Source organism: Ursus maritimus (assembly GCF_017311325.1).
Source record: "Ursus maritimus isolate PB19 chromosome X unlocalized genomic scaffold, ASM1731132v1 scaffold_X1, whole genome shotgun sequence".
Lineage (NCBI taxonomy): Eukaryota > Metazoa > Chordata > Mammalia > Carnivora > Ursidae > Ursus > Ursus maritimus.
This window is the reverse complement of record NW_024423319.1, coordinates 110281631-110298908: the sequence shown is the minus strand read 5'-3', so window position 1 is coordinate 110298908 and position 17278 is coordinate 110281631. Positions and strand designations below refer to the sequence as shown.

At 37.5% G+C, this 17278-nt stretch overlaps 2 protein-coding genes across 5 annotated transcripts in view; both read left to right on the top strand.

Annotated features, from left to right (window-relative positions):
- Nucleotides 1-17278, top strand: part of CDKL5 (cyclin dependent kinase like 5) — a 201818-nt gene that overhangs the window by 97145 nt on the left and 87395 nt on the right. The gene's annotated exons all lie outside the window — the stretch shown is intronic.
- LOC103668161 (gap junction alpha-1 protein-like) lies at nucleotides 12318-14895 on the top strand. The gene has a single exon (XM_040633802.1). It carries the CDS (start codon nucleotides 12623-12625, stop codon nucleotides 13541-13543), a length of 921 nt encoding a protein of 306 aa, XP_040489736.1. The 5' UTR covers nucleotides 12318-12622; the 3' UTR covers nucleotides 13544-14895.

The following is a 17278-nucleotide window of genomic DNA, read 5'->3' as shown; positions in this document are numbered from 1 at the left end:
TTTTTTTTTTTTAAAGATTTTATTTATTTATTTGACAGAGATAGAGACAGCTAGCGAGAGAGGGAACCCAAGCAGGGGGAGTGGGAGAGGAAGAAGGAGGCTCCCAGAGGAGGAGCCTGACGTGGGGCTCGATCCCATAAAGCCGGGATCACGCCCTGAGCTGAAGGCAGATGCTTAACCGCTGTGCCACCCAGGCGCCCCTCTTGCTCATGTTTTTGAAACCACTGCCAAATCCAAGGTCATGATGGCTTATGTCTCTTTAAAAATTGGTAGTATGATTTTAGCTCTTATATTTAAGTGGTTAATCCATTTTGAATTAATTTTTATTTTATTTAATATTTATTTTGAGTTAATATTTATTTATTTTATTGTATTTATGAGATAGGGGTCCACCCTAATTCTTTTGGATGTGTCCCAACAGCTTTTGTTGAAGAGACAGTTTTTTTTCCTATTTATTGGTATTGTCACCCTGTTGAAAATAAGTTGACCATCACTGTATGGGTTTATTTCCAGACTCTCAGTTTTATACCTGTGGTTTATGTGTCTGTCTTTATGCCAATGCCACACTGTTTTTGATTACTATGGATTTGTATTGAGTTTTGAAATCAGTAAGTATGAATCCACCAACTTTGTCCTCCCCACCCCCCCCGCCCGGACCTATTTTAGTTATTGGGAGCCCTTTGTAATTCCATATGAATTTGAGGATTAGCCTTTTCATTTCTGAAAAAAAGGCCATTGGAATTTTGATAGGGATGGCACTGAATCTGTGGATTACTTTACATAGTATTGTTACCTTAACAATATAAGTTTTTCTAATCCATGAATGTAGGACTTTCCATTTACTTAAGTCTTCTTTAACTTCTTTCATCAGTACTTTGTAGTTTTCAATGTGTTAGTCTTTTACCTGCTTGGTGAGATTTATTCCTAGGTATTTATTCATTTGGATGCTATTGTAAATGGAATTGCTTTCTTAATTTCCATTTTGGATCATCAGTTGCTAGTGTATAGAAATACTACTGTTTTTTTATTGTAAAATATGTATAACAATTTACCATTTTAACCATTTCTAAGTATACAGTTCAGTGTCATCAACTGTATTCACAATATTGTGTAAGCATCACCTATATATTTCCAATTTTCCTTATCACTCCCCCCAAAAAACTGTATCAATTAAGCAATAACTCCCCCATTCCCTCTTACTCCCAACCCCTAGTAACTTCTGATCTACTTTCTGTCTCTACAGTTTTACCTATTTTATATATTTCATATAAATGGAATAATACAATATTTGTCTTTTTGTGTCTGGCTTCTATTACTTAGCATACTGTTTTTAAGATTTGTTCATATTCTATATATCAGGACTTCATTCCTTTTTATAGCTGAATAATATTCCATTGTATGGATATACCACATTTTGTTTATCCATTCATTGGTTGATGGACAGTTGAATTGTTTCCACTTTTGGCTAATGTGAATAATGCTACTCTGAACATTCACAGACAAGTATCTTGAGTTCTTGCTCTTAATTCCTTTGTATATATACCCAGGAGTAGAATTGCTGGGTCATATGGTAATTATGTGTTTAACATTTTGTGGACTATTGGCTATTGTATTTTAATTTTTTTATCCTGCAACTTTGTGGTGAATTTGTTAGCTCGAATGTATGGATTCTTTAGGATTTTCTATGTATATAATTATATCATCTGTGGATGAGAATAGTTTTATTCCTTCCTTTTTAACTTGGACACCTTTTATTTCTTTGTCTTGCCCAGTTGTTCTAGCTAGAATTTCTAGTATAATGTTATTAAGTGGCAAAAGTGGTTATCTTTGTCTTGTTCCTGATCTTGGGGAGAAGCCTTTCAGTCTTTTACCATTTAGTATGCATGATGTTAGCTATGATTTTTTCATAAATGTCCTTTATCAGGTTGAGGAATTTGCCTTCTATTTGTCATCTGCTTGTCCAGCATGGATACGGTGTGTGGGATGAGGTAGATGGGCAGTTTAAAATGTATATCGTGCTCATATCACAAAGTAGCTACTTCCTTTATCAAGTCTTTCCCTGGTTGTTTTATGTTTTTGACTAGTTGTAGAGATCTAGAAAAGTTGATTCTAACACTTTTGCCAGCTCATTATTTGTTTCTGTGAAAGGATGGAGTCCTAGATTTCCCTATTTTGCCATTTTCAGTGATATCACTCTGCAGATATGTGTTTTGCACATATTTTCTCCCAGTCTGTGGCATGTCTTTTCATTCTGTTAACAGTGACTTTAGCAGAGCAGAAAATTTTAATTTTAATGACAACTAATGTACCAGTTTTTTTTTCGTGGATTGTCCTTTTGGTGTTGTATCTAAAAACTCATCACCAAAGTCAAGAACACCTAGATTTTCTAGGTTACCTTTTAGAAGTTTTTTAATTTTGTATCTAGGTCTATGATCCACTTTGAGTTAGTTTCTGTTAAACTTAAAAGGTTTGTATCTAGATTCTTTATTTTGCATATGGATGTCCAGTACCATTTGTTGAAAAGACCTTTCTTCCCATTGGATTGCCTCTGCTTCTTTGTCAAAGATCAGCTGTGTTTGTGTTGAGTCTATTTTGGGGGCTCTTTTCTGTTTCACAAAATAGCTTATGGGGATTGGGATCGCATCGAATCTATAGATCAAGTTGAGAAGAATTGACATCTTAATACTGAGTTTTCTAATCCATCAACGCAGAGTATTTCTCCATTTATTTAAATCTTTGATTTCTTTCAACATAGCTATGTGATTTTTGGATGCAGATCTTGGAAAAATTGTGCTAGATTTATACTTCAGTACTTTTTTGTATGTGTAATAATGTAAGTGGTATTGTTTTAAATTTTTGTTTCCAATTATTCATTGCTGGCATATGGGAAAGCAGTTGACTTTTGTATATTACCCTTGTAAGTTGTGACTTGGATAGAATTGTTTATTAGTTCCAGGAGTTTTTCACTGTAGGTTTTTGAGATTTTCTTCATGGACAATCCTATCATCTGTGAACAAAACAGTTTATTTTTTCTCTCCCAATCTATATCCCTTTTATTTCCTTTTCTTGTCTTCTTGTATTAATTATGACTCCCAGTAAAATGTTGAATAAAAGTGGTGAGAGGGGTCATTCTTACCTTGTTCCTGAGCTTAGTGGGAAGACATGAAGTTTCTTACCATTAAGAATGATGTTAACTGTAGGGTTTTTGTAGATATTCTTTATTAAATTGAGGAAGTTCTCTCTATTCCTAGATTACTAAGAGATTTTATCACAAATGGGTGTTGGGTTTTGTCAGAACTTTTCTGCATCAGTTGATCTGATGATACAATGTCTCTATTTTACCCCACTGATGATGGTAGATTACATGAATTGATTTTAGAATGTTGAACCAGCCTTGCACACCTGGGACAAATCCCATATTGTCATGGTGTGTCATTCTTTTTATACATTGCTGTATTTGCTTTGCTAATATTTGTTGAGGATTTCTGCATCTTTGTGAGAGATATTTGTCTGTAGTTTAACTTTCTTTTAATGATTTTATCTGGTTTTGGTATTAAGCTAATTGTGACCTCATAGAGTGAGTTAAGAATTGTTCCTCCACTTCTGGAAGGAAGAGATTTTTCTGGAAGAGATTGTAGAGAATTGGTATATCTCTCCTTAAATGTTTAGAAGTCACCAATGAAACAATCTGGATATGGGACTTTTTGTTTTATAAGGTTATTATTGATTTTCTTCCATACATATAGGCCTATTCAGATTATTTGTTATCCCTTGTGTACATTTTGATAGTTTGTATCTTTCAAGGAATTGGTCCATTTACCTAAGTTACCAAATTGATAGGCATAGATTTGTTCATAATATTCCTTTATGATCCTTTTAATGTCCATGTGATTGGTAGTGATGACTCTTCTTTCATTTCCGATATTAATAATTTGTGTCTTTTCTTTTTCTTGGTTAGCCTGGCTAGAGGTTTATCAATTTTACTGATGTTTTAAAAGAGCCAACTTTTGTTTTCATTGACCCCCCCCCCCACTGGGGAGTTCCTCTGTTCAATTTCATTGATTACTTCTGTAATTTTTATTATTATTTTCTTCTTATTTCTTGTTTTTAGGCTTAAGTTACTGCTCTTTGTCTTATTCCTAAGATAGAAGCATCCCTCTTTGTCTTATTTCCTAAGATAGAAGCTTAATTACTGATTTTATTTTTTTAATTTTAATTTATTTTATTAGTGATTTTAGGTCTGTTTTTTTTTCCCTCATGTATGCATTCCATGCTATAAACTTTTTTCCTATACACTGCTTTTGCTGCATCACACAATTTTGTTTAGTACTCTTTTAGTTCAAAACATTTTTACATTTCTAAAGATTTCTTCTTTGACCTGTGTGCTATTTTTTTATTTTTATTTTTTTAAGTAAGTTTTATGCCCCGTGGGGGCTTGTACTCATGACCCCAAGAGCAAGAGTCTCATGCGTCACTGACTGAAGGTGCCCCAATCCATGTGTTATTTACAAGTGTCTTGCTTAATCTCTAAGTATTTTGAGATTTTCCAGCTTTATGTTCTTGATTTCTAGTTTAATTCCATTGGTTGTGAGCATATACCTTATTTATTGAGAGTGAGTGAGCACTAGAGCAGCAGGGGGGAGGGGCAAAGGGAAAGGGAGAGAGAGAATCCCAAGCAGGCTCCATGACACTGAGATCATGACCTGAGCCAAAATCAAGAGTTGGATGCTTAACTGACTGAGCCACCTGGGTGCCCTGTGAGAGTATACTTTGTATGATTTTTATGCTTCAAAATCTATTGTGTTTTATGGCCCAGAATTTGGTCTGCCTTGAGGAATGCTCCATGTAAGCTTGAGAAGAGTATGTATTATGCTTCTCTTAGAAGAGTATTACATAAATGTCTTAGTAGATCTATTTAGTTGACAATGCTGTTCAGCACCTATATCTTTACTCAACCTTTTTTTCTTTTCTTTTCTTTTCTTTTCTTTTCTTTTCTTTTCTTTTCTTTCTTTCTTTCTTTCTTTCTCTCTCTCTCTCTCTCTCTCTCTCTTTCTTTCTTTCTTTCTTTCTTTCTTTCTTTCTTTCTTTCTTTCTTTATGTAGGATGTGTCAGTGACTGAAAGGGGTGGGTGTTGAAGTCTCCAACTATAATGTTGGATTTTTGTATTTCTCCTTGCAGCTCTGTCTATATTTATCTCATGTATTTTGGTGCTCTTTTGTTTGGTGCCTGCATATTAAGGATTGTTAGGTCTTCTTGAAGAATGTATTACTTTGTAATGTCTCTCTTTGTTCCTGATGATTGTCTTGGTTCTGAAATCTGCTTTGTCTAAAATTGATATAGCTACTCCAGCTTTCTTTAGATTAGTGTTAATGTGGTATACCTTTTTGCCTTCCTTTGCTTTTGCATTCCTGTGTCTTTTTACTTAAAGTGGTTTTAAAAATCCATTCTCACAGGGGCATCTGGGTGACTCAGTTAAGCAGCAGACACTTGATTTCTGCTCAGGTCATGATCTTGGGGTTGTGGGATCGAGCCCTGCATTGGGCTCCATGTTGGGTGCGGAGCCTGCATAAGATTCTCTCTCTCCCTCACTGTCTGCCACTCTCTGCCCCCTGCTTGCCCACACGCACACTCTTTTTTTTTTTTTTAAAAGCCATTCGCATTTGTAATGATTTTAATGTGATTATCAATATAGTTGGGTTAATATGAACCTTTTTTTTTACTTTTGTAACTTTTCTATTTGTTACTTTTTTAAAATTATTTTTAGTATTTATGTATTTATTTATTTAAAAGATCTTATTTATTCATTTGACAGAGAGAGCACAAGCAAGGGGAGTGGCTGGCAGAGGGAGAGGAAGAAGCAGGCTCCCCACTGAGCAGAGAGCTGGACACGGGGCTAGATGCCAGGACCCTGGGATTATGACCTGAGCCTAAGGCAGACGCTTAACCAACTGAGCCACCCAGGCGCCCCATTACACTTTTTTAAAAAGATTATTTATTTGAGAGAGAGCATGTGAGGAGGGAGGGGCAGAGGGAGAGGGAGAAAGAGAATCTCAAACAGAGTCCCTGCAGAGGGCGGAGCCCAACATGATGTGGGGCTCAATCCCAGGATCCTGAGATCATGATCTGGGCCCAGATCAAGAGGTGGATGCTCAACCAGTTGAGCCATCCAGGTGTCCCCCCTTTTTTCTTTTTATTGATTTTTTTGGGAGGCTAATCTCTGTACCCAATGTGGGGCTCCAACTCATGACCCTGATATCAAGGGGTCATAAGACAGCCAGGCCTCCCTTCTTCTTCTTTTTTTCTTTCTTTAGACAAAAATGTTCCCCTCTTTTTCTTCCTTTTGATTTTAACTGACCATTTTATATGATTCTGTTTTCTGTCATGTCTTAGTATGTCCATTATACTTCTTTTAAAAAGACTTTTAGTCATTGCCCTGGAGTTTACTGCATACATTTACAACTTAGCTAAGTCCACCATTGGATAAATGTATTCTGCTTCTTAGGCACTGCGTGTACCTTAAACTAGAATTTTCCCAATTCCTCCTTCCCATCTCTCTTGTAATATTGCTGTCATTTATTTTACTTATCCATATGCTATAATCAGTGAATACATTGTTATTCTTGTTACTTTGAATGTTTATCTATTAATTAAGAATAGAAACAAGAGATTTTATTTTGCCTTCATTTATTCCTGCTCCAGTGCTCTTATTTGGTGTAGATCTGACTTTCTGGCCTGTTTAATTTTCCTTCCCTAAAGAACTTTTTAAAACAGTTCTTTCTAGCCTGGTCTACTGTTAAAAAATTCCCTCAGTTTTTGTTTATCTGAAAAAGTATTTCTCCTTCACTTTTGAAGGATAATTTCCCTGAATACTTTGTAGGTTGGTGGGTTTTCCCCCCAACACTTTAAATATTTTACTTCATGGCTTCTGAAAAAAGTTGGATGTATTTCCTGTCCTTGTTCTCTGTAGGTATCTTTTCCCCTGGTTGATATCATGATTTTATGCTTGGTTTTATGTAGTTTGAATATGATGTCGTTTAGGTGTAGTGTTTTGGATATTTATCTTGCTTGATTTGCTCTGAGCTTTTTTGATGTATGGTTTGGTGTCATTAATTTTGGAAGGTTTTTGGCCATTATTCCTTCAAATATTTCTTTTCCTTTGTCTCATTTTTTTCCTTCTGGTAATCCGGTTATACCTTTTGTAATTGTTCTGTAGTTCTTAGATACTGTGTTCTACTTTATGAAATTTCTTTTTTCTCTTTGCATTTTTTAAAAAGATTTTATTTATTTATTTGAGAAAGAAAGATAGTAGCTAGAGAGAAAGAGACCACGGGTTGGTGAGGGGCAGGGGGCAGGGGTGAGGAGAGGGAGAAGCAGGCTCCCCTGCGCGCAGGGAGCCTGATGTGGGACTGGATCCCAGGACCCTGGGATAATGACCGGAGTCGAAGGCAGACGCTTAACCGACTGAGCCACCCAGGTGCTCCTCTCTTTGCATTTAGTTTGGGAAGTTTCTATTGAAATATTTTTAAATTCACTAATTCTTTCCTTGGCCATATCCATTCTGTTGCTAAGTCCATTAAAAGCATTCATTTTGTTGTAGTGTTTTTTACTTGTAGTACTTCTTTTAATTCTTAGGATTGTGTATGCCTACATTACCAGTCTGTACTTGCATGTTGTCTACTTTTTCCATTAGAGCTCTTAACATAGTACATAGTTATTTTAAATTCCCTATCCGAGATTATTCCTGATAATCCCCAAATGTGTGCTATATCTGAATCTTGTTCTGAAGTCTTGCTTTGTCTCCTCAGACTGCCTTTTGTCTTGCCTTTTAGCCTGCCTTTTAATGTTTTTTAAAACCCGGATAGGGGCGCCTGGGTCAGCTTCTCCTTCTCCCTCTTTCTGCTGCTCCCTCTGCTTGTGCTCTCTCTCTCTCTGCCAAGTAAATAAATAAAATCTTTTAAGAAAACCCAAAATAAACCCAGATAGGATATATCAGGTTATAGGAACTGAGGTAAATAGGCTTTTAGTGTAATGTTTTAGGTTAATTTGGCTTGAGGCTGGGCTCTTAAATGTTTGTTGTGCATGTAGGTGCCAGAGGCTTCAGTTTCCTCCAGTGTCTTTTTGTTTATTTTTTTCCCCCATTGCCTTTGTGTTTCCCTAAGAACTTCTTTTTAAATAGTTTAAATAGTCTGCTTCTTGCAACTCTTACCATTGAAATCCACTGTTACTGTACCAGAACCTTGTGACCTGGTGGTCGAGTATGGGGAAGAGGAAGTATTCTATAGTCTTAGGACCAAATCTTAAGTCTTTCGGTGGGCCTGAGCCCTGGCCTGCAACCTTCAGAAGTATTTTTTAGCCTTTTTTCTCCCCTTCTTTTTAGGTGAAGCAAGAAGGCGAGAGGGGCTGTAGCTGGCTAATTTCCCCTCTCCCAGGACAACATGTAAGGCTCTGATAAATTTTCCCTTTGAGTGTTGGCCTTTGTTTCAAAGGCTTATTTCAAAACTGTTACTTTTTCCCTGGGTGTTTTTTAAAATGGTTACATTCCCCTTCTTCCTCAAAAGGGAGAAGATTTTTATTGGATCTTTACCCTGGGCATATTTCAAAATTGTTACTTTTTTTTTCTTTCTAACTCTTACCCAAAAGGGGAGGAGATCATTCTTGGATCTTCATGTTCAGAACCTGGTGAAGTCCTGGAGGTAAAGCCAAGAGAGTGTGGAGGGCCCTCCTAAGACTTGGTAGCTAGGAGTTCTTACTTGCAAGCCTTTGTCAAAATTACCATTTAAGTTTTCTCCCTAGGGTATTGCTCTAGTGCCTTCTGCTCCAGGTAAGCTCTTCTTGGGTGTGATGCTCTCTATTTGCCTGTCTCTCCAGATTTCAGGAGTTCGGTTTGTCTTATGTCCTTAATTCTCTGATAAGCCTAAGGAAAGTTGATTTTCAGTGTTTTTTTTTTTTTCTCTTGCTGTAAGGATAGGAGGGACAATATTCAAGCACTTTATATATTGGGGCTGAAACCTGATGCTTTATGTTTATGTTTTAAAATTGGAAATACCTTGTCCAGTTTAAAAATAATTGTTCAGCAAGAGACTTTTAACTTCTCTATGAACGATTTGCTTAGCTGAGATGACTCATTCTTAGTTATTTTCATCCCTTTGAATCTCTGCTCTCTATATTTTCAAAGTGCTTAGCAAGAACTTTCTCAGAACAAAATATTTGAAAAACTTGCGCTTCTTGTAGTTCTAGAAAATTGTTAATAACTTTGCCTTAAATTAACTGGAATTATTGATTCCCCCTGTACTGTTTTTTATCAGATTCCTTTTAGAATCGGTGCTAAAGTAGTTTCGGGGATTATTGTCTTTAACCTTCACTCGTTATTACTTTACCCTACTTGTTTATGAAAAAGTAACTCAATTTTCTGAGGCATTTTGAAATCTCTGGAGACTAAGCACTGTTTAAATTTGAAAAAAATAATGAGAATAAATGCCTAACTCTTATGCCGCCAGTGGTTTATTTTCAATTAACCTTGAGAATGTATTAATTATAAACTGGAGATCTTGGTGACTTTAGCCTAATAGGATTACTTTCATAATCTGCATGATAAAGGACAATTTGGCTAAAATGTGTTATTCAAGCAACTGAGAAAGTACAGTGTATACTTCAAAGTCTTGTAATTTGATTACTTGCTAAAAAATTGCATTTTGGGAACCTTCAGTTCTTATCCTTGGAGAACAGTTGTAACCAACCTTGGGCAATTGAGACATTGTAAATTGCATTAACCTTGCCCTCTGTTTTTAGGTTTCATTTTAAGGTTTAGTTTTCTCACTGAATCTACTGTGAGGAATAGCTGTTACAAACCAAGAAACTAATCAGCTAAATGGTATTTAAGATTGATTATTAGTTGGCAAACTCATGTTTAAGAAATATTTTTCTCTTTTAATTTTCTGAATTGTTTAAAATGAGTATCTATCTTTGGGAATTAGAAGTTTTTCAGGAGGGAGAAGTAAAATATTAACTATTATGGCTTTTATCCTAACATACTAAATAAAGTTTTAGAAATGATGAGTTCATGCTGTATTGAAAGGATTTGATTGAAAATTATTATTTTTTGCCACGTAATAATCAATTAGTTGTGGTTTGTCTTAAAGTAAGCTTCAGGGGGCCTGGCTGGCTCAGTTGTTGGAGCATGCAACTCTTGATCTCAGGGTTGTATGTTTGAGCACCATCTCGGGTGTAGAGATTACTTAAAATCTTAAAAAAAAAATGAAGATCGATTTGTCTAGCATGATTTGAATTAGAGGCAGAAACCTTTGCTTAGGCTTTTGCTTACAGACATTTCTTATAAAGAAATAGGGCTGTTGGGAGGAAATGGAGAAAGAAGAGCAGGTCTTCAGTAGGGGCACAGTTATGGGTTGTGCCCCATGCCAGCTCCCACCAACCCTGAACAGGTTCGTGGTCGGTATCTGTGTTGCTCCTCCTGAAACCTAACCCCCCCCCCCAAAATCCCCAAAAGACTGGTGATACAGCAGTCTCCTAGAAGAAACCCACACGAATTGACACAGTGTATTAATATTTTAGTCTTAATAAAAAAGCTTCCATGTGTTCACATTTCACCTGAGATAGTGGTTCACGTTCAGTAAATAAGTATTTAAGTTGAGGCCTCTGTTGGCTGGATCCTGAAGCAATTTCCAGATAAGGAGGGAGCCGTAGTGCCTCTCTTTTTTTGGGGTGGGGTGGGGGAGTCCTGATCTTGCTACTTTGTGGTAACAGGGATGGCAGCTACCCTTACAAAATGTCCCTTCATTCACCACAGCATTCAGGACCACAGTGCCAGGACTGGTCATCCATTACCCTCTCTATGGGAGAGACTCTCAGGATCACCCCCATAATTCTTGACATCCTCTTCTACTTTTTGTCACACCAAAACTCACTGGCTGCCCATTTTAGCATAGAACCCTCATCCCTGTACTGCTCTGTACATTCTTCACTTGTATCCTTTCTCTTCCCCCAACCTTCCTACTGACCCCTAGAGTTCCTGAACTGCCATTAGTAATTTCTCCCTCAGCTTCAGTCTTGCCCCAGCATCACAGTGTAATCATGCTTTCTGCTCCTGGGTTTCTCTGCTGCTGGTAAGCAGATGCCTGAGGTCGCTTCCTCCAGCACCAGTCTTGGGCTGTGCTACCTCTACTTAATACCTGGTAACCAGTTTGCCTGCCTTTGAGCTCCCTGAGTGCAGTGAGTTCTCCCACCCTCAAAGCTTTGCCAATGCTGGCTTCCCTCATAGCTAACTGACTCTTTGCCTGGCTGACTCTGTACAGACTGATCTGAGTTTCCTTGAGTTAATTTCTGTCAGTACCTTTTTTTTTTTTCTTCACATCTTAGCACTTATTTAAAAATTGCAATTCTATATTCATTTAACCTTTTTCATTGATTTTAAGATGTACATTCCCCCTCACATTTCTGAAATTGAGGCACTCTTAACACTGGATGCCTTGATTGCTTTCTGAGTGGTAAATAACATAATGGTTTATCTTATAATCAATTGTGTCTTAGATTTAATAAAATACTGTACTTTTTTTTTTTAAAGTAGGCTTCGCAGAGTTCGTTGCAGAACTTGAATTCACAACCCTGAGATCAAGACCTGAGCTGAGATCAGGAGTCAGTTAACTGACTGAGCCACCCAGTCACCCCTAAATTATTGTGCTTTTAATGATCTGTTTCCTCTAGTTAATTGTGAGTTGCTCAGGTACAGGAATTCTGTTTTACTCACCCATAGGGACCAGTGCCCAGTATAGTACCTGGTATCTAGTAGGCAATGAATAGATAATGCTCAGATGAATATCATTGTATATTTGTTCCCCCCCTTTTTAAAGTAGTCTCCACCCCAACACAGGGCTCGAACTCACAACCTTGAGATCAAGAGTTGCACGCTCTACTGACTGAGCCAGCCAGGCACCCCTATTGTTTCCTATTTGGGAAATGATGGCCCTAATAATGTTTGAAGATGAATTGGTCAATATTTACATGTGAATTTTTAATTCAGTTTCTGTGTTTCAGTCTTTATCTTTGGAGATTACTTTATTCTGGAATTGAAGGAAACCTTTAGAGGTGTTTATGTTGTACCCTCAATTTTTTAAAAAAGATTTTATTTATTTATTTGACAAAGAGAAAGAGAGAGAGCACACAAGCAGGGGGAGCAGCAGGCAGAGGGAGAGGGAGAAGCAGACTACCCGATGAGCAGGGAGCCTGATGGGGAACTCGATCCCAGGATCCTGGGATCATGACCTAAGCCGAAGGCAGACGCTTAACCAACTGAGCCACCCAGACGTCCCTGAGTTATTCCCTCATTTATGTAATTTGTCCCATTATTGATATATATACATCCTTATTTAAGACTATTTGCTCACCATGTATGAAAATGAATCCACATAAGCTTTTATTGGGTATCAGCAGTTGTCTTTCATTAGGAAGAAGAGTGAGGAAGGTACCAGTGGGTGTAGCCGACTTTTAAACTTTAGAAAGTTTTGAGTGCTTGAACTTACTTTTTCATTTTACTTCATCCTCCAAGGAGTGCAATCACTTGGTGTGCCTACTTCACTTCTTTTAAGCGAAAGAACAGCGAACAGGCAACATGAGTGACTGGAGTGCCTTAGGCCAACTCCTTGACAAGGTTCAAGCTTACTCCACCCCTGGAGGGAAGGTGTGGCTCTCAGTCCTTTTCATTTTCCGAATCCTGCTACTGGGGACCGCGGTTGAGTCAGCCTGGGATGATGAGCAGTTTGCCTTTCGTTGTAATACTCGGCAGCCTGGTTGTGAAAACGTCTGCTATGATAAGTCCTTCCCGATCTCTCATGTGCGCTTCTGGGTCCTGCAGATCATATTTGTGTCCGTTCCCTCACTCTTGTACCTAGTGCACGTATTCTACATGATACGCAAGGAAGAAAAGTTGAAAAAGAGAGGGGAGGAACTCAGAGTCACTCAAAACGATGGTGTCAACATGGAGGTGAACTTGCAAGAAAATGAAATCGAAATCAAGAAGTTCAAGTATAGCGTTGAAGAACATTGTAAGGTGCATATGAGAAGGGGCTTGCTGCGAATCTATACCATTAGTGTCTTCTTCAAGTCTGTTTTTGAGGTGGCCTTCCTGCTGATCCAGTGGTACATCTATGGATTCAGCCTGAATGCGGTTTACACTTGCAAACGAGACCCCTGCCCGCATCAGGTTGACTGCTTCCTCTCTCGCCCCACAGAGAAAAGCATCTTCATTCTCTTCATGCTGGTGGTGTCCTTGGTGTCTCTTGCTTTGAACATCATCGAGTTATTCTATGTCTTCTTCAAGGGCATTAAGGAACATGTGAAGGATCCAGAGAATGAGCCTTACCATGATACATCTGGTCTGCCAAGCCTCTCCATTGACTCTTCATCAGCTGTTCCTCTCTCCTCCATGTCCCTTCCCAGGGACAAGGTGGTTCCTGGAAACAGAAACAGTTCTTCCTGCCGTGGTTACAGTAAACAAGGAAATGAGCCAAGCCATGCTAAACAGAGTGCATAGCAAGATCTAATAGGGCTGGCAGGAAGCACCACCTCTAACTTGCACACATAGCCTTTTGATTTCCCTGATGATAAGCAGAATTCTCGGGGGGGGGGGGGAATGATAAAAGTAGCCACTGGGCAATAGTCATTGTAGACCAGCAGCCATTCTGCAAAGCCAGCGGTCATGCCAGCAGCAGCCTTAATGAATGACCTAGAGATCTAGACACATGCCTGAAAGCATTATGATTCTGCTCAGCTGTTAAACAAAAGGAAGGTACAGTGGAGAGTGTACTTTTGTTCCAGAGGAGGTGGTACTCAACAATGTCAGTTACGAGGCTTAACAGACATAAAGCATTCTTGGGTGGGGGGCGTCTGGGATAGGAGAGGAGAAAGGGGAGGGATTGGTGGAGGAACATAGTTGGTATTCAAAATGGTTGACTCGAAGAATTTACATTCTAAATAAAAGTTGCATTAGGTGGTACATAAGTAAGGACTTTTTCTCTCCCATATTTCCCAAGAACGGTTCAGTGTATATGAAAGAGTGATAGATATCTGTCATGTATTAGTACAAACGGATGCAATAAAAACTCATGAACATGATTTTAAAATAATGCAGGGTTCAAATTTGAGCCTTTCTCATGGATTTTGTGGTGTGGGCTGTATGATGTTTACATAATTCCTACTGTGAAAGTGAAACACTCTTCCCTCCCCAAAGTGCCCCCCTTTACTCAGTTTATCCTATTATGGATATTGGTTCTATTCATTGTGATCTTTTTCTTTTATAGAATGATCAGGAATGATGTCCTTTTTCTGAAATGTAATGACTAATACTTGAATGATAGATTTTTAGTTCTGTAAACAGTACTCATTAATGTGAGAAACTTAAAAGGAATGCTTAGAGCTGGACTATTAAATGTTCTTACATGAATTTTACAGTAACTGATAATTCTTGGCTTTATTTTACTTAATAAACCTTTCGTAATAAGCATTATTTTAGAACTCGTATTCTGTTAATGAGTTTGGCAAGCAGTCTTTTGGGATGGTCAGTGTTTTTGATGTTTGTACTGATGATTTTATTTGGAATGCAAGAAAGCTTTAAAGAGGTTTGAGTATTACCCATGTAACTGATGTGTTGGAAATATATACTAAAGAAGTCTAATCGTTTATTTAAATGACTTTTCTAAAACTCACAGATGGTTGGTGAAAATGCTGAGCTTCATACTTTGTTCTTGTACAACAGCTACATAAACAGTTTTGTACACTAAATGGTTTAACATTTCACATTAGACTACTGTCATGTTCAGCTTTATTAAATGCAAATGTAGACCTAGTCCATCATATAGTCTAGAAAATGTTCTTTATTTAATAAAGTTTTAAGAGAGCAACCTGCCTGTTTGCCTCCTCTGAGAGTTTCTGGCTGCGTTCATCTTTCCTAGTCTTTTGAACTCTTCATTGGTACATCTTAATCTAAGCAGAATCTACTGCAGAGTTTTAGAAATGGAATTGCAGTGATTCCATTACAGAAGGTTTTAGTATTAGCATCTTTAATTATATATAGCAGGATCACAGATACACCCACTACTTAGATGTGCAAAAAATGTAGCTTTTTTTTTCTTTTAACTGATTGATCTACTCTTCATCAGAAGCTTCTACCCACCCCACAGGGCAGAAGGAATGAGAAGACGGGGACAACTGAAATGTTAAACCTGCCAATGAACAGCATCTTGCTCTGACAGTTTAAACAGTCTCATTTGTAAAACCTAGTCTCTTGGCTCATTACAGTCTTTCAGATTTCCTTCTTACAAACTGTTTTGTGAGGAATAAGCACAGTTACTTACTAATGGGATGTGTGTTTCTATGGGGCACTGCAAAACCTCTGAAATCTTGGATTGGATACTGCCATGCTCACTTCCTGTTTCACATTGATATTCACATATTGTTTGTTTGATTTTGTTAAAATTTTTATCTTGAGATGATTACAGATTTACATGCAATGGTAAGAAATAATTGATTCCATATATCTCTCAACTAATTACTCCCAATGGTAACATCTTGCATAACTAGTAGAATATCATAACCAGAAAACTGACATTGATACAAGCTATTGACCTTATTCATATTTCACCAGTTTTACATGCACTCATATATACATACATGCGCATGCACGTGTGTAGTTTTTATCACTCGTGTAGATTCATGTGACCACCACAGTCAAGATACAGAACAGTTTTATGACAAGGATCCCTTGTGCTGTTGAAAGCCACAGTTGCACCCCTCCATTCCCCTCTCCCTAACTCTTTGCAGCTACGAATCTGTTCATCTCTTTAATTTTGTCGTTTCAAGAATACTATTCAAATGGAATGGTACGGTGGTACCTTTTGAGATTGGCTTTTTTCTCAGCAAAACTCCCTTGAGACCCATCCAAGTTTTTGTATGAACCAATAGGTTTTTGTTTTTGTTTTTGTTTTTAACTGCTGAGTTAAAACAGTGGCAGTACCACTGTTTATTCACCTGTTGAAGGACCTTTAGGTTATTTCCAGGTTTAGCTATTACAAATAAAGCCGTATGAACATTTGTGTACAGGTCTTTTTGTCAACAGAAGTTTTCATTTCTCTACAATAAATGCTCAAGAGTGTAACTGCTGAGTTGTATAAGAAACTGGCATGTTCTTTTTCCAGAGTGGTTTACATTCCCATCAATAATGTATGAGTGATCTCGTTTCTCTACATGGTCACCAGCATTTGGTATTATCAGTGTTTTTATTTTAGCCATTCTAATAGGTATGTCGATGATCTCATTGTAGTTTAAACTTGCATTTTTCTAATGGCTAATAATGTTTCGCATCTTTTCGTGTGCTTAATTGGGATCTGTATTATCCTCTTCAGTGAGGTATCTGTTTCTTCTGTCCATTTTCTAATTGGATTCTTTATTTTATTAATATTTAATATTACTCCTTACTATTTAAGGAGTTTATATATATATAAATCCTTTGTTGGATATGCNNNNTGCTTGTAGCTTGTTTTTCATCGCTTAATAAGGTCTTCCACAGAGCAAATTATTTCAGTTTTGATAAGGTCATTTATCAGTTTTTCCTTTTATGGATTGTGTTTTTGGTGGTAATTACGTCTAAGAACTTTTTGTCTAGTCCTATATCCTAAAGATTTTCTTCTTTGTTTTCTAAAAGTTTCATAGATTTAAGTAAAAGTAAATCCATGATCTTGCATTTAGGTCCATGATCCATTTTGAATTAATTTTTGTGTAAGTTGTGAGATTTTAGGTTGAGGCATTTCTTGTCTCATCTCTTCTCATCTTGTCTCATCTCTTCTTTCTTGGCTATGGAGTCCAGTTGCTGTAGCACCACCATTTGTAGAAAAGTCTCTCCCTCAATTGAATTGCTTTTGCAGGCAAAAATCAGTTAGGTGTATTTGTGTAGTCCTGTTGATCTGTGTGTTTATCCCTCTGCCAGTATCATACTGTCTTGATTACTGTTTTGTAGCTCTGTAGTAAGCCTTAACATCAGGTATAGTGATTCCTCTCATCTTATTCTGCCTTTTCAAAATTTCTTTAGCAATTCCAGGTCATGTGCCTTTCCATTTTCATTTTAGAATAAATTTGCCTATATCTACAAAACACTTGCTGGGATTTTTGATAGGAATTACATTAAAGCTGTATATCGGGGCGCCTGGGTGGCACAGTGGTTGGGCGTCTGCCTTTGGCTCAGGGTGTGATCCCAGCGTTCTGGGATCGAGCCCCA

Excerpts from the sequence above, each read along its gene's own strand:
- LOC103668161 (XM_040633802.1), top strand. The coding sequence starts at position 12,623 with ATGAGTGACTGGAGTGCCTTAGGCCAACTCCTTGACAAGGTTCAAGCT.